Here is an 18,608-nt window from a genome sequence, read left to right on the forward strand (position 1 = left end):
TATATATATATGTATGTATACACACACATATATATGTATATATACACATGTGTATATATACACATATATATGTGTGTGTGTGTATGCACGCGCAAGTATCTTTTTCGTATAATGACTTCTTTTCCTTTGGGTAGATACTCTGAAATGGGTTTGCTGGATCAAATGGTAGATCTACTTTTAGTTCTTTAAGAAATTGCCACACTCTTTTCCATAATCATTATACTAGTTTCCATTCCCACCAACAGTGTAAAAGCGTTTTCTTTTCACCACGTCCATGCCAACATATATTAGTTTTTTATTATGGCCATTCTTGCAGAGTGAGGTGGTATTACATTGTGGTTTTGACTTGCATTTCCCTGATAATTAGTGATACTGAGCATTTTTTTCATACATTTCTGTTCCATTGGTCTATATGCCTATTTTAATACCAGTACCATGCTCTTTTGGTGACTGTGGACTTATAGTATAGTTTGAAGTCAAGTAATATAATACCTCCAGATTTGTTCCTTCTGCTGAGTCTTACTTTGGCTATGTAGGCTCTTTTTTGGTCCCATATGAATTTTAGGATTGTTTTTTCAGGTTCTGTGAAGAATAATGGTGGCATTTTTGATGGGAATTGCATTGAATTTGTAGATTTGCTTTTACAGTATGGTCATTGGTCATTTTCACAATATTGATTCTACCCATCCATGAGCATAGTATGTGTTTCCATTTGTTTGTGCCATCTGTGATTTTTTTTTCAGCAGTGCTTTGTAATTTTCCTTGTAGAGGTCTTTTGCCTCTTAATGTTAAGTATATTCCTATGGTTTTTTTTGCTTTGTTTTGTTTTGTTTTGTTTTTGTAGCTATTGTAAAAGGGGTTGAGTTCTTGATTTGATTCTCAGCTTGGTCGCTGTTGGTGTATAGCAGAGCTACTGATTTGCGTACATTAATTTTGTATCCTGAAACGTTGCTGAATTTACCAGTTCTAGGGGCTTTGGGATGAGTTAGAGTTTTCTAGGGACACATGTCTTCAGCAAACAGTGACAGTTTGACTTCCTCTTTATCAATTTGGATGGCCTTTATTTTCTCTTGTCTGATTGCTCTGACTAGGACTTCCAGTACTGTGTTGAATAGAAGTAGTGAAAGTGAGCATCCTTGTCTTGTTCCAGTGTTCAGGGGGAATGCTTTCAACTTTTCCCCATTCAGTATAATGTTAACTGTGGGTTTGTCATAGATGGCTTTTATTACCTTAAGATATGTCCCTTCTATGCCAATTTTGCTGAGGGATTTAATCATAAAGGGATGCTGGATTTTTTAAGGTCATGCGTTAAGGAGCTAGAGAAACAAAAACAAACCAAACACAAACCCAGCAGAAGAAAAGTAATAACCAAGATCAGAGCACAACTACATGCAGTTGAAACCAAAAAAAACATACAAAAGATAAATGAAACAAAAAACTGGTTCTTTGAAAGATAAGTAAAATTGATAGACCATTAATGAGATTAACCAAAAAAAGAAGAGAGAATATCCAAATAAACTCAATTAGAAACGAAACAGGAGATATTACAACCAATACCACAGAAGTACGAAAGATCATTCAAGACTACTATGAACATCTTTACATGCATAAACTGTAAAATATATAGGAGATGGATAAATTCCTGGAAGTTTACAACCCTCCTAGATTAAACCAGGAAGAAATAAAAACTCTGAACAGACCAATAACAAACAGCAAGATTGAGGTAGTAATTTAAAAGTTACCAAGAAAAAAAAGTCAAGGACCAGACAGATTCACAGTTGAATTTTATCAGACATTCAAATAATTGGTACCAACCCTACTGACACTATTCCACAAGATAGAGAAAGAGGGAATTCTTCCTAAATCATTCTGTGAGGCCAATATCACCCTAACCAGGAAGGGACATAACAAAAAAAAAAAGGAAAGAAGACTACAACAGACCAATATCCCTGATGAACATAGATGCAAAAATCCTCAATAAAATAATAGCTACAACAGAATACAACAGCATATCAAAAAGATAATCCACCATGATCAAGTGGGTTTCATATCAGGGATGCAAGAATGGTTTAACATCTCCAAATCAATAAATGTGATACACTATATAAACAGAATTAAAAACAAAAAATAACATGATCACCTCAGACACAGAAAAAGATTTCTTTTTAATGTGCTATTTACTATGGTACTCTCAGAGGTCTAAATTTGGCATTCTCTTCATATGCATTTTTCAGATGTATTTGTTAATTTTATTGTTTTATATTAAAGCCTTAGATTTCAGTGATTTGTGTCATGGGTTTAGATTCTTTTGCGCTTTTGTATGGGAAGAAACAGCTGGAAATCAAACAGCCATGTGCATAGATGACTTGAAGTTTTCATCCTCATCTGTAGAACAGAAACAAGGATTCCCACCTCAGGAGTCATTTTTAAGGTTAACATATGTGACATAATCTTAAGTGTCTTTTTCAGTGCCTGGCATTCCACAAGTATTAATTCATTTTCTTCTACTACCAACAACTTAATAAAAAGAATTTTTTGAATTGCCTGGGTTTTGTTTATTCATTTGTTTGTGATGCTAGATGTTACTATAGTAGGTTGTGGGTACTTCTAAGGTTCCAGTCTATTTCCTAGTTTTTGAAAAAGTTGTAAGATATTAATGGGTATTTAATGAGCACTTATACTGTTCCTGTCACCGTCAAGTGTCATAAGAAACAAAAGAACCAAGACTTAACTCTCATGAAGCCAAAGTGAGTTTATAGTCTGCTTAGGGAGAGAAGATCTACTCATATGAAATTACTGGTAACTATCATTATAACTATTATTATTATAAAAATAAAGTATCAATGTGTTTTAGTGGACAGGAAATACAAATAAAAATAAAAAATTTAGAGCAGTTCCAAATGAAGGCATAGGCTGAAATCTTGTAAAAGTCATCATGGTCGACTCTTCCCCCAAAATGATGTCCTGGCTCTAGAGCTTTGGTATGGAAAATGGGAGAGTGTCCCAGGTAAGATGATGAGCCCGTGGGGTGGAGCAGCACGAGGTAGGGGATGACTGCAACCTCACTCACTGGGCAGTATATGTATTAGAAAGTGGTTCAAGTAAAACTGAAGAGACCAGGTGACCCAAGAATTAAGAGAACATTGTACTCTAGATTAAAGATCTGACATATAATGTTACAGATTTTGAGCAGGGAGGAGAAAATCACAGCAAGGGTCTAGTCTAGCAGTGGGCGTGCCATGACCAGGAACTGGGAAGACTACCCAGGAGGCTTATGTAACAGTCCAGGTGTTTATGGATGACAATTAATAATACTAGAGTGATCACAGTTAACAAAAAATGTGTGCAGAAGAGTATATAATTTTTCTAATCCAGATTATGTTTTTAAGGACCATGAATCCCTCTTGTGTAATATAAAAAAGTACTTTTTATACAAAAAGATGGCAAAAGTCTCTTTTTTTAATTTCTCAGCAGGGTTCCAAAAAACAATTTTATTTTCATTTTTTGTCTTTAATGAAAGATGAGCAGCAGATGGCATTGTTCTGTAGAAAAGATTCCCATTTTTCACTTTTAAATTGTGAGGCATGGAAGATAGAGTAATTAAATATCTTTTGGGATACTTCCACTCCAAAGACAAACATTTTGACTTCACATTATTTAGTTTGAGATATAACTTTTATTTGCACTTTGAAATGATTGAAATATGAAAGATGATATAGATGGCATTATGTGGAAAATAATATATTCAGTAGTTAAAGTATTTTATGACTTACATCAAGGATTTTATGGTTACTAAGGAAAATAAGCATGCCTGTTATTTGGCTGTGACTGTGTGCACGTCTCAGTGAATTTATACTAATGACAGCAAAAGAACTGTCAGCAGCTCATTTGTGCAGTGGGAGGGTTCATAAACACTTAGATCCTCGAGAAAACCACAAGGTGTATTTGATTATATTTTGTAATATGTCCCTATTAATTACATTCCAAAGAGTATCCTATGTATTTATAGCCAGAACATAATATCAGACGTTTACAGAAATAAAAAATCGCTTTTTATTTGATCCCTTTACTTGCTATTCCCATGGAATTTTTCTTCAGAAGAACAATTAAGGACTTTAAAGGAAATAATCTTCCTTAGAGAATATTTTTATTTTTATTCTTAATATCTTGAATTTGTCTAGTTCTACACAAGTTCATGGTTTAATTTTTGTTTTATTACCTGTTGAGGCATAAGCTGTCATAGCATTTAAGAAAGCACTAGTTTTTTTTTAAGTGTGAAGTCATTGCATGTATGATGGAGATAAGACACTGAACCTTTTTGAATTCGTCTACTCTTGTCATCATTTTTTAATTTAAAATTTATTTTGGGATACATCTTTATTTTTATTTGTCTTAAAATTTTTAAAAATGTTACTGCTTAATAGAAGTACTATAAGCACTAGGAGGAATAGAAATTTGCAGATTATTTACCTGTTAATTACCGTAAGGTCTTACAATTCTAGAGCATAGTAAGCATTCAATATTAATAAATGCATTGCTTTCTTCCTGTAAGCATTTGTTCAGAAATTATGTATTAAGACTGTGTGCCAGAAAGTATGCAGGGTATGCAAGATAACTAAGAACATTTGCCCCGAACTGCGTCTTCCAGGCAGTGTCACACATGACTAAGAAACTGAGGTAGCAGAAACTCAAATCACTACGTGAAGACTGAGAAAAAGGGGGTTTGTTCTACTTTGAGTGACGTTAGACCTGGGACTGAAGAGTGAGTGGAAGTTTGTAATAGGGTGGGAGGAAATATCAGTGAAAGAGGTCAGGGTGAAAAGCAGGTGCACCTGAGGACCCAGTGTCCAGGAAGTATGAAAAGAAGGGGAAAGCTTTGGAAGAAGGAAAGGCTAGGGCACAGCTAAGAACTACCATCTGGCATTTCATAGTATGAAAATGCCTTTAATATAATAAAATAAAAATAAAACTTCTGTGTTTCATGCTACTGTATTTTTATCTTTTAACCTAAGCAGGATATAGGTTTAAGTATTAGGGGTTTATTTTTTGCCTTTTTGGTATAATTATAATAACTGATATATTTCTTATCTTTTACAGTGAAGTTTAGCAACTGCAATGGAAAAAGAAAAGTACAATATGAGAGCAGTGAGCCTGCAGATTTTAAGGTGGATGAAGATGGCATGGTGTATGCCGTGAGAAGCTTTCCACTCTCTTCTGAGCATGCCAAGTTCCTGATATATGCCCAAGACAAAGAGACCCAGGAAAAGTGGCAAGTGGCAGTGAAATTGAGCCTGAAGCCAGCCTTAACTGAGGAGTCAGTGAAGGTATAGTATCCAAATCTGGCTTTAGGGCTGGTTAAAAATCAGATTTACACAGTTTGAACTAAATATATGCTTTGCTTCAGGTCACATTAATGGATGGCCACTATTTGAATTTTTATCAACCTCAGTCATTTTAGTAATTTTTTTTTCTGTTTTTAATCTTTTAAGATACTTAGACTAAATATATTTTAAGCAACTAGGAATTGTGTTTTAAAGATTTGTTTATACTTTGAGATTTATAACTTAAACTAGAAGCAGTTTGTTTTAAATTTCTTAGAAGCTTTACAAGCTGCTAAATAAAACCACAAAATAAACAATTCTTTACAAGATGTCATCAGTCAGATTTATTAGATGAGAAGTACAGATTTAAAGTAGTAACAGGAAAACATTTCTGGCAGTGAGTATTGGGTTTTTGTCTTGTTCCTTAATAATCAAATTGGGGGGTATGAATTATTTATACTACCAACATGACTTTTTAGGAATGATATACTCCCTCTGGTGGAAGCTGCTGTGAGCCAAGATAAAATAAATGAGGTACATTTCCAACAGAGTGCCATTCAGTTCATTTCAACAAATATTTATTGAGCACTTAATGTGTATAAGTCACTGTTAGGAATTTCATTAATAAAATACAGTAACTTCAGTAAAGTTATGATAATATTTTCTGAATATTTTAGTTTTTTGAGTTAATTCAAAACAAATATGATGGGACACACCCATATATTCTGAAGTCCATGAACTATGGAACTATGACCACTACATTATTTTATACTTATTGTACTGTGAGAGATGGAAACACACACATTCATTTTGGGTATTTAGTTGTAAATGTGATATACATACCCACCATCAAACATGAATCAAGATATCAGAGGAAAATTTATCATTTTTCTCTTATTTCAGTGTTGTGGTTTTATTATGTGAAATTTACTTTGTTAATCTATTAACTGTTGAGGGAAGTCATGTCATTTGGGTAATATAAAGTGAAAACCCAGTAACTAATGGAGTGAAAAGATGCTTTTGTTGTCGATTTGCTGTGTTCCAGCAAACTAGCTTGGATATTTGCACTGAAGCAGCAAGGGCTAATGGCTAAAATGTCTACAGATAGAGGAAGAAACAGAAGAAAATGTTGACATCCAGCAGAGATTAATACCTAATGGGCAAAGTGGGTCATCTACAGCATCCATCATGGCTGACATAGGTTTAGAATAATTACAGCATTAATTCTGTGGGATTTAATAGGGTCATAAATATTTGAGACATTCCTTAGCAGTATGTATTAAACTTCTCTTGGAATTCAAATTATATTTTAGCACATCAAGATCTAAATTTAATGTACAGTAGCACATTACCTGAACTGTGGTTTAAACTAATGAGAAATATATAAAAGGGTACTATTAAATTTTGCTCCATATTAACTGCTATCTAAGAAGGTTTATAGAAACTGCAAATAGTTTACACAGCTGTGCCATATAATAAATTGTTTAGAATTCAATTTTTCAGATACACAGTATAACCTGAAAATTTTATGGTGTTTTCTGTTATTTTAATAGGGGGCCGGGGAAAAGAGCCTCCAGACTTATTTTTTGTTCATAATAAACTGGGATTCCTATGCTTTCAGGTATTCAATAATATTGATGTACTTTCGGAAAATGTTTTTCCTAGTACTCAGGAATGTCTTGTTGTATTTTAATGTAAAGGAGCCACCAGAAGTTGAAGAAATCGTATTCCCAAGACAACTCAGTAAGCACAGTGGCCACCTGCAAAGGCAGAAGAGAGACTGGGTCATCCCTCCAATCAACTTGCCAGAAAACTCCAGGGGACCTTTTCCTCAAGAGCTTGTCAGGGTAAGGTGGCACAATTTTAACTGTTTTCGTAGCACAAGACAGATGTATGTTAAAAATATTTCTTTTTTTTTTTTACAAAGTAGAATTGATGACATGTATATACTAAAAGTGTTTTTCTATATAGATAGAATTTGTGTAGTGTTGTAGAAAGCCTCTTCTCATTTGCTTTGTTACCTTTTGGATTATTTGTAAGTAGAGCTCTCTTGTAGGTCCTGCACACTGTGGATTAGAAAGTTTTTTCAGTTTGTGACTACACAAGCCCTAAAGCCAACACATATTCCCAACCATACCATTTCCACTCTCACAACACACACACCCCTAAACTTCCCTGTCTGAAAGCTGGACTCTCTGTAATGATCTTTGCCCTCTACAGATGGTTTTTGGGCCACAGAAAAAATAAAGGGCAATCATTGTTAAAAATGCCAGCACCAAATGCATTTGAGAGATTTTTTAAAGAAAAGAGTGACCTCTGATACCATTAACAGAATCCCCAGGGCTGTGTAAAATCATAGGCTTTCAAATCTGAGGAGTAAGTTTTGTTTGTTTTGTTTTATTTTGTTTTTATTTACTCTAGATACATACCATCAGCTACATAAAAAAAAAAAATGCTGATATTTTTGCATTTTAGTAACCTAACAACCCATTACTTATTCCAAAAGTATAGTAAGACAAGTCTGTTGTATTCCCATTTGTTAAATATAAATGTTTCTGTATATGATTATTTTAGCATTCTAACACATACTTACTGAAAGCCTTTTTTTAAAAATAAGCCACTTATTTATGTTGCATATTCTGTCCTAATGTACATTATAATTCACTTTAACAATGAATGTAACTCTGAAATAAAGATACTCTCTCTTTTTCTACTTTAATGAAGTTTTAGAGAAAAGAGCATTTTGCTTTAACTTAAAAAAAAAAAAAACTGGTCGGATGTGGTGGCTCATGCCTGTAATCCCAGCACTTTGGGAGGCCAAGGTAGGCGGATCACAAGGTCAGGAGATCGAGACCATCCTGACTAACATGGGGAAACCCCGTCTCTACTAAAAATACAAAAAAACTAGCGGGGCGTGGTGGCGGGCTTCTGTACTCTAGTCTCCTGGCTGAGGCAGGAGAATGTCGTGAACCCGGGAGGCGGAGCTTGCAGTGAGCCGAGATCGCGCCACTGCACTCCAGCCTGGGAGACTGAGGGAGACTCCTTCTCAAAAAACAAAAACAACATAAACTAGATTTTATTGATGGATTAAGTATAAGTAACTAATACATAAGGATCTCTTATTTTTTTCTCTGTACCTGCCTCCCTCCGTCCCCTTCCGTAGCCTATTCTGTCTCCTGTGACTGCTTATACATTGACTTAATTTTCTTGAGAGTAGTTGTATTTGGAGAAGGCGGTGAGCCTATAAGTGATATAATGTTTGCGAGCACAAAAATATATCTTAAAGTGCTTTCTTTTGTGCTTTATTGTTAATGAAAATTTCAGGTGTCACTTTAGAATGATATGGAACGCTTTGGTGCTATGAACAGTGTTAGTACAATGCAAGTACAGAAATCCGACATTCAGGCTCAGCCATGACTGTATTAGTGTTCCATTTGAGGATATTTCACACTATGGATAGACAATTAATTCTTGTTACTGATGCAAAAAGGTAAACAATGTTTATTTTAATGAAATTGGACAGCTGTTACTACGTTAAATCGTCTAACCTAGAAACTCCCAGGACAGAGTTTGATTGTTTAAAAACTGACACTTGTAGATTTGGAACTTTTGCACTGCTCCTAGTGAGTCTTCTTTTAGATGTTAATGTTGCCTCCAGTCTTTCTGGTGATAGATGACATCTCTTTTGAAGCCTATCACCAAGAAGCAGAGGAAGAACAGGCACTCGGAGAGTTTCAGTGATTTTCTGGGAAGAGATGGTATAAGTTTGTAGCTGAAAAAGGGCATGAAGTGTGATGTGCCCCATCTCTGATAATGAGCTCATTTAGTCTCTCACTTAATGTGATTGTTTTCTTGATCCTCAGATCAGGTCTGATAGAGATAAAAACCTTTCACTGCGGTACAGTGTGACTGGGCCAGGAGCTGACCAGCCTCCAACTGGTATCTTCATTATCAACCCCATCTCGGGGCAGCTGTCAGTGACGAAGCCCCTGGATCGCGAGCAGATAGCCCGGTTTCATGTAAGTTTCCAACCAGCTGATAATTCTGTGTATTAACACTTCTAAATGTCTGCAGAGTTTACCATTGCCTCTTATATCAGTCTGAAAGCCTCAATATTGAGAGTTTTAAGAATTGCATCTGTAGTCTTTTGGTTAATTTTAATAATTTTATTGTTTTTGTAGAATTGATAAATGCCCTGATAGAAAAACAAATAGATAGATAAATGCCACAACAAAGAAAGAAGGAAGTGAAATTGCCTAAAATCTCGTTACTCTTTACATATTGATCCTTGCCTTCAGATATGTGGTTAAGAACCTGTAAGAACAAATTTACATGAATGGAGTCAAATCTGTTACATGTAAAATATATAGATACCATAGCATCGTTAATGAATGCATAATATTCTAATCAAAGTGAGTCCCCTATTCCTTTCTTATGTTGAATTTTCTTTGGGATTTTTTTACTCTTATTGTTAAGAACCTTTTATCTAATTAGGAATATTAGTGCTTGGTGTGTCCTACATTTTCTCCTTATGTTTATTTCTAACATTGTCAATAATTTTCCCATAGTAGAACATCGTTTTTACACTGTAAAATTCATTTAAAAAATTTTTTTCATACATTCTGGCTTTCCAGAGATGTTAATAAAGGCCTTCCCTACTGCAGGATGCCAGTCTCCCTAGTTTTACTCCAGGATACCAGTCTCCCCAGTTCCCCAATTTTTTGTTGTGTTGACTTTTTACATGTGAATTTTTAACCTCTGTGAAATTATTTTAATAAAAGGAGACACCCACTTTGTTTTTCCTTTATGACTAGCTACTTGTCCCAACAGCATATATTGAATTAGTTTGCCCGTTAGATCCATCATCTACACTTACTTAATCACTAAAACTTTCATCCCACATGTGCATGGATGTGTTTCCAGACTCTTATTTTGCCCACTGATACACTTGTTGAATTCTTGTACTTTTACCTACTTTTAAAATTATTGATTTTTTTTCTTTTTTTTTTAAATTATACTTTAAGTTCTAGGGTACATGTGCACAACGTGCAGGTTTGTTACATATGTATACATGTGCCATGTTGGTGTGCTGCACCCATCAACTCATCATCTACATTAAGTATTTCTCCTAATGCTATCCCTCTCCCCTCCCCCGCCCCAGGACAGGCCCCGGTGTGTGATGTTCCCCACCCTATGTCCAAGTATTCTCATTGTTCAGTTCCCACCTATGAGTGAGAACAATTGTTGAAGTTTTTAAACTTCAATAGATTCACCTAGATCAAACAGACAAATAAGCATATGAAAAATTTAAAATGTCTTATGCACTGAGTATTGCTCTATACTCTTTCTTCCCAAAGACCTTGATTTCTTCATTCCATTTTTTAAAATCATTGGAGGAATAGGTTATTCTAATGCTTTCCATATTGTTTTGAAATGTAGGAAAAGAAGTAAAACTTCCAAACGTCTCACAAAGACAACATAGCATTAACAAGGAAACGTATTTTTAGATAGCACACAATAGACCAGCCACTACTTAGACTAGTCTCTAATTTATGAATATAAATAAGATCAATTTAAAATTCTTAAGGATCTCTTCCTATAGGAATTCTCGCTATCTGAATTCCTGTGGTTAAAACTCAGGAAATGAGTATATTCAGGTCAAATTTGGATTAAATTATTGCTAAGTGCTTGCTACTTGCACATTAAAAGAGCAATACCAGCCAGGTGTGATGGCTCACACCCGGAATCCTAGCAATTTGGGAGGCCAAGGTGGGTGGCTCACTTGAGGTCAGGAGTTCCAGACCAGCCTGGCCAACATGGTGAAACCCTGTCTTTACTAAAAATAAAAAATAAAATTATTCTCATGTGGTGGCGCACACCTGTAATCCCAGCTACTCAAGAGGCTCAGGTGGGAGAATCACTGGAACCTGGGAGGCGGAGGTTGCAGTTAAGCCGAGATCATGCCAGTGCACTCTTACCGTCCAGCCTAGGTGACAAAGCAAGACTGCACCTCACAAAAAAAAAAAAAAGCAACAGCCATAACAGAGTAGAATTAATTATACAATTGAAAGTATTAAGGTTTGGTATTCAGATTCAATATTTTATACAAGTATAATTAAGTTTTAGTATTAAGAATATTAATGTAATGTAAGATATTAAATAAGCCAAGGGGAAAATAAAAGAATTATCTTTATAGGTATTGAATGGCAGTATTAAAATTTACATTGTTTTTATGTGTTTAAATAACCTCTGAATTTAAAAAAGGATATGTTGAAGGTGTTTTTTAATTTGATTGAGTATCCAGCAGCAACCAATGGCAAGCATCAGACTTAACAGGAAAACTAGAAGCATTCCAGTCAAAAAGAAACAATTAAAGGAGCACTAAACAGCTATTGAAAAGAATGAAATGAATCTATGGGCTAGATGAAAGGATTTTGATGATATTCTGCCAAGTGTAGCCGAATGATTATTTTTGTTTAAAAAGAAAAATAAGATAAAGTTTCTAGAACAGTATCTATAAAACTTGAGAACTGAGCTGGGGAGAGGAACAGCTATCGTATATACTCGTGTATTTTTTTTGTTTTGTTTTAACGGAGTCTCGCTCTGTTGCCCAGGCTGGAGTGCAGTGGCACAATCTCAGCTCACTGCAGCCTCCGCCTCCTGGGTTCAAGCGATTCTCCTGCCTCAGTCTCTTAAGTAGCTGGGATTACAGGCACCTGCCACCACACCCAGCTAATTTTTTGTATTTTTAGTAGAGACAGGGTTTCGCCTTGTTGGCCAGGCTGGTCTCAAACTCCTGACCTCAAGTGATTCACCTGCCTCGGCCTCCCAAAGTTCTGGGATTACAGGCATGAGCCACATGCCCGGCCATATACTAGTATATTTTTAACGTTTGTGAATGACTTTTACAATTAAGAAAAATAAAAAAAAAAAACTAGTGTCAAGTTTCCTACGTACACTTACTTCTTTCTAGATTATTTTCTGTTCCCTTGATCTCTATGACTACTTTGTGCTACTTCCACTATTTTTTTTTTTTTTTTTTGGACACACGAGTCCCACTCTGTCACCCAGGCTGGAGTGCACTGGCACGATCTCAGCTCACTTCAACCTCGGGTTCAAGGGATTTTCTTACCTCAGCCTCCCAAGTAGCTGGGGTTACAGACATGTGCCACCAGGCCCAGCTAATTTTTTCTGTATTTTTAGTAGAGACAGGGTTTCGCCATGTTGGCCAGGCTGGTCTCAAACTCCTGACCTCAGGTGATCCGCCTGCTTTGGCCTCCCAAAGTGCTGGGATTACAGGCGTGAGCCACCGTGCCTGGCCTACTTTCACATTTTTAATTACCTTAAGTCTGCCTTCTCAACTGGTTTAGCAATAGGATTTTGGAGCCGTACACAACTGGTTTTGGATCTGAGTCCTGTCAGCAGCAAGAGCAGTGACCTCCATAAATTTCCTAGTCTTTCTGAGGCTCAATTTCATCTTCAAATGCTGACAATTTCTGCCTCACTCCTTTATATGTGGATTAAATGAGTTAAAATCCATTGTGCTCTGAGAACAATGCCTGGCATATAGTAAATGATAGCTTTTTGCTACTATATCTATCCTAATTATATGGACTTGGTGTAACTTAAATTTTGGTGGGAAGAACAACTTTCGTTTTTAAGCTGTGAGTTTATTCTTGCTATTTTAGTAGCCTTATAATGATGTATTTATCTTCTCACAGACATAAATCTGTTAAATAGTTTTGTTTTCTAATTACTTTTGCAGTTGAGGGCACATGCAGTAGATATTAATGGAAATCAAGTGGAGAACCCCATTGACATTGTCATCAATGTTATTGACATGAATGACAACAGACCTGAGTTCTTACACCAGGTTTGGAATGGGACAGTTCCTGAGGGATCAAAGCCTGGTAAGTTTAAAGATAATAATTTGAAGATGACTTGAGGAAAGTTTGGCATAAACCAGCCCTGTTATATGAGCAAGAAATGGAGAAATCATGTGAGCCTTTTTGGATTGTTTTCTTTCATTCATAATGCTTTTGGGAAAGAAGGAAGGTAACTTAGGAAAAAACCGATTGAAGAGAGAAAAATAACAACAACAAAAATCCTTGTTGTTACCCATAATGATTTTGACCACCTTTGAAAAAATATGCACTACAGTATTTGATTCTGTGCTGTGGAGTACATAGGATCCTTTCATTCTGCTTTAGTTGATTCAGCCAATGCATCTTGAAAGTGAGCCCCAGAAGACAAGAGGCTTCCTGTTTACAAAGTACAGGTGTGACTGTATGAGACATAGCAGCAATTAAACACGGTGGGAAAGCCTTAAAGATACTTGACGTTCCTGGGACTAGGTGGCGAAGTCAAAGCGAAAGCATGGAAGGGGCTTAGTGACAGCTGTGATTGCTGCTCTCTAGCTCCTCAGGACAGTTATTTTCAGGGTGGCCAGCGTGTCCCCTGCAGTGCTATCCCTTCAACCAGCAAAATGGAAAATGCGCTGGCCTAGAAATAGCACTTGAGGAAAGCCAGTCATGATTGTAAAGTGGTGTTTGACTAAGATTTTAGATTCTTATATTAAAAATATGACACACTTCCGTCACTGTAGAATAGCCAGGCCCCTAGAAAACCAGTGGACAAGACAATCAGTTGGTATAGGGATGGTAAAAGTAAGTGTTTGACCAGGCTTCCTGAGATGACATGGGGTTCAGAGAGATTTAATTAGCTATTGTATTTTTGTTTCGTATTTTAGAAAGCCTCAGCATTTAAAATTGTGCTGCATAATACCTTTGTCATTGACACCAGTTTATGCAACAACCTTATGCATGAGTCAGTTTACAGATATAACCAACTATGGCTCAAACGCATACATTTTCTTGGTCCCAGTGCATATATGTGCCTCTTCAGAAAAGATGTAGGGGTAGGGTGGGGGCAGCTGGAGGGAGGCCAGGGGATGTGCAGGAAATTCAGCCATCTGTGACTCCTTCTAAGTCACGTCATCAGAGTAGCTTTCTTCAGTATTTTAAAATACAGTAAAATTAAAGCAAATTCAGCATTTCCTTACTAAAACACAAGTCTTTACAAATATTCCAAAGAAAACAAACGTTGGGCTTTTGGGACTGTGAAATTTTTTTTATATTATTTTCTTTTTTTTCTCTATTATTTCAAACTTTACAAGAATTGTTTCACAAAAACTGTTTAAAATGTGCCACTAAAGCTATATTTATTATGCATTTTACCATGAATTTCCATATGATCCACCCATAAATAAAAGACTCTCAGCTATTGCTAGAAGTAGACATATTGTGAGTATATTTCCTGTGGGTCTTCTGTAAGTTTGAAAACATCCTTCTAGGCAAGATTTGTGATGAATCTTGAGCTAAACTGTGTTGTGATCTATATTTTGGCTCACACTTTTGAAACATACCTTTTTATTCTAATGATTTATTCATTCAGCAAATGTTTATAAAGCATGTGCTGTGTGGTAGGCCTTGTTCTGATACCGTGGATACAGTGGTGACAAGCTAGTTCCTGCCCTGTTGGAACTTAAATTGTAGTAGGGGAGAGAAATAAAAAACACGAAAACAAGCAAGTACACACTGAAGGTTTTGAAAAAATAAGGGTGTAGGGATGACACATAATCAAAACAGGTAAATGGTTTAAAGGGACAAGTTCTGAAATGAGATTTGAATAATATTACCAAAGCATCGTTAGTTCAGAACCCAAGGTATACCATGGAGAGAGAATACCGAATGTAAACAGGCTCTGAGGTAGAACTGAACTTGAGTATTCAAAAGGAAGGTAGACTGGAGATAAACATTTCATAATTCAGTTCTTAAAAGGATCCCACAGAACAAACCATTCTAAACAGTAACTACTTCTCACTCTATTTCTAAATTACAGTTTGTCTAGCTAGTTTGAACTAATTGGATACAAAGGCTTTGAAGATTTCTTTTCCAAAATACCTAATAAATTGAAGTCTCTAAGTTGGTTCCAATGTTCTTTTAATCACTGAGGAAATAATGAAACACAATGCCAAATCTCTATGCAATGTACCGAAACAGCAGTGCATGAAATGGTTCCTTATGACCTGAGGAAATGGAGTGTGCCGCGTTCTGCACACAGCCTACATTCGGAAAATGACTCAGGCACTGGGGAGAATCATACTCAGCATGTTATTTTAGACGTTATTGCATAACGGAAGAAAAGATGACAGAGGGAAGAATCAGCGGCAATAAATTATGTTTCTAATGGTATCTATATTATCCATTATTTGCATTTTATATAAATTAAGGTCTAAAATGAACCTTTTTGGAATCATAAAGTGAATTTATCTTCCAAGTTATGGAAAAATTGAGTTTTTATAAATATGTATGTTGTATAATTTTTCATTCAAGGATCCAGACCAGGTTTTATCTTTTTTGAAATAAGTACTGTTCTTAGGAGTAGCATTTTAAATCAAGTCTAAATGACTTTAATATTTGTTTTTAAAAAGTGAAAAGAAGACATATCAAAACTATAAATATACCTTCTCTTTTGGGGTCCCTGGAATGAAGGGTAACCATTTTCCATGTACACTGTCTCTAGGAACATACGTGATGACCGTAACAGCAATTGATGCTGATGATCCCAATGCCCTCAATGGGATGTTGAGGTACAGAATCCTGTCTCAGGCTCCAAGCACCCCTTCACCCAACATGTTTACAATCAACAATGAGACTGGTGACATTATCACAGTGGCAGCTGGACTTGATCGAGAAGTAAGCCAACCAAAAACTCTATTTGTGTTTGCTTTTAATCTTAAAGGTGCACAATATCACATACATTTTATCTCCACATCACAATATACTCACAGTGTTGTTCAAATGCTATGCTAATCGTTTTCATTAAGTAATCTGTTGTATATTTTTCTGCAGAGCTTCAAATTGGTTAAATGATGTATATATACTAGATAAATCAATGCTAGCCTATGTAGTATTTAATGTGATACTGACTAAGCAATATTCTCTGGTATCTGATTTTTAAAATTTTTAACATTTCCTCAATTTTCCTTGATAGTCAAAGGTTTTTGTGAGGAATTAAAAATCACAGCCAAAAATTTGCACACAAACTTAGGATAATTGTTAACGCTTGTGTTATTAAAAGGCTGCAAATAACACGTATGTGATTTGGGTTTTTTTAGCCCTTGCGAATAGGCTGATAGAGTGTATAGTAGATTATCTTCTTTATTAAAACTAGCCCCTTAACTCTATGATGAATTTACTTAAAAGGCTTGAGCAGTAGTAACTGCATTAATTCTACTCACAAGTATTTGAAGTTAGAAATACAGAGAAACACATTTCTGACATAACATTTAGTTGAAAATGTATGCAGTGTTGAAGCCATTGAAATACTATGCAGTATCACAGTCTGACAGGGAACAGGTACTTCTGTTGATTCTCGGTGGGTCATCTCAGTGTTACCAGCCTCGACCCACTGTGCTCCTGCATACCCCTGTGTTTTTGCACATGTGATCCCCTCGGCCAGGCATGCCTTGCACCTTTTTCTTGATCTTGGATCTTCCAGTTCTTCAGGTTCTGATTCAAGCACTGCTCATACTCTTTCCTGAAAACCTCACTCCTAGTGAAACTTTTTCATCCTTTCTCGATTGTGTCCTGACTATTTTCTTACCGATTCTCAAGGTCATTATTTTGACCATATGTAATCATTGTTTGAGTGAAATATCAAAGTGCCAACTCAGGGAGATCGGTGCTTTGTAGATTTCTGACTGAGCCAGCTTTTACTGTAATGAGACTTCAGATTATGTATGTCAAAAGGAGACCTTATACCCACTGCAATAAAATAATCATTGACAAGGATTTTAGAAGTTCGTTGTTTTTTGACACTTTATTTTCTGTAGATGCATTTATTTGAATTGAATAGAAGAAAACATTACTATTGCAATTAATATTATACACAAAATAGTGCTAGAAGCACTACAATGAAGTAATATGAGCCACTTAAGATTACTTTATTCTGAGCTGAGAGCCTTACTTAGGAGTTAGTGTATGCCTATGACATTGTACCTATTAACTTGTAGGCATCAACAGTTCTTTTTCTAGAATTGATTTGCATCAGAGATTGTTGAAATCAGTTTAGTTTCTTAAGTAGTACTTTTAGTTCAGTAATATTTGGAACATGTATATATTTTCACCTCTTCATTACTATATGAAATACTATTTTTATATGCTGATAAACTCAGCATGAATGCCATAATTTATTGGAGAATATGGGGTAATTTTCAGTATTCTTTCTTCAGTGCCAGGTTGCTCATATACCAAGTAGATTTAGTTCATTTCACAATCCTAATATTTCTCTTTCATTCACATTGTCATTGTGGATACAGAAATGAGACTTCATCCTGTGTTCACACGGTAATATTCCTATCTCATTTAGATGGCTGTTTTATGGAAAGAAAGAGGCATGGAAAATTAAAGATACTTTTTACTAAAACAGACCAACCATGTTTAAAAATCAAAGAGACTGTATTTCGTTTAGAGGATGAAAGCCTGACGTGAGGCCATAATCGTCGTTAAGTTTATCTTCCAGTGGATAGAGAAGCTGTTCACTACCCCTTGATGAAACTAATGTGGAAATGGATTTGAAACTATAGAATTCTGGGTTAGATACAGTATGAGAAATAGCTTCTTGACAGTGAAATTATTAAACACAACAATGAGTTACTAGGGAAAATTATGGAAAACCTTCCTTTTCTGAAAGTCATTTAACATAGAAAAAATGTATCTATCTCGGATGGTTTATGATAATTCTTCCTGAGGCCGGGGATAAATTACTTTGACTTTTTCAGGCCTCGTGCAGGCTTGAAATTCTTTTATTTCTATTAGAATTCACAGTTTCCTTTCTGTCAAAAGTAGTATTTGTTCTCGTTCTCTCAGGATGTATGGCACCTTTAAGTGATTGAACTCCTAATCACTGAAATGCTTACTGAGATTCAGCTTTTTATTTTTCTTTCATCTTCAGGTTTTAAAAATTCTGTTTTAATTCTTTAGCTTCTCCAGACCTAAAGGTGTATTTGCCACGTTACCCCAGTCTTCAGGTTTATTCCTATCTGTCCTCTTGTGACATTACTTGCTGGTAGTATTCCTGGCCTTTCCACTTCATGTCCATTTTCCTCCCTTTTTGTGCAGGACTGCCAGTGACTCACCCTTGCTCCCCCCAGGTTTGAACTCTGGCTCTGCTTATTATGGGCTGTTTGACTTCCAGTGTATTAACCTGAAACCTCAGCTCCTG

At 35.8% G+C, this 18,608-nt stretch overlaps 1 protein-coding gene across 5 annotated transcripts in view; it reads left to right on the forward strand.

Moving 5' to 3' along the window:
- CDH2 (cadherin 2) overlaps positions 1–18,608 on the forward strand; it is a 234,637-nt gene that overhangs the window by 160,872 nt on the left and 55,157 nt on the right. For all 5 annotated transcript variants that reach the window (XM_005586980.5, XM_074022690.1, XM_065533958.2 and 2 more), the window contains exons 3-7: positions 5,098–5,324; positions 7,022–7,168; positions 9,185–9,340; positions 13,087–13,231; positions 15,906–16,078. In XM_005586980.5, coding sequence (XP_005587037.1) covers positions 5,098–5,324; positions 7,022–7,168; positions 9,185–9,340; positions 13,087–13,231; positions 15,906–16,078 — 848 coding nt within the window. The remainder of the gene's footprint in view (positions 1–5,097; positions 5,325–7,021; positions 7,169–9,184; positions 9,341–13,086; positions 13,232–15,905; positions 16,079–18,608) is intronic.

This window comes from Macaca fascicularis, chromosome 18 (genome assembly GCF_037993035.2).
Source record: "Macaca fascicularis isolate 582-1 chromosome 18, T2T-MFA8v1.1".
NCBI lineage: Eukaryota > Metazoa > Chordata > Mammalia > Primates > Cercopithecidae > Macaca > Macaca fascicularis.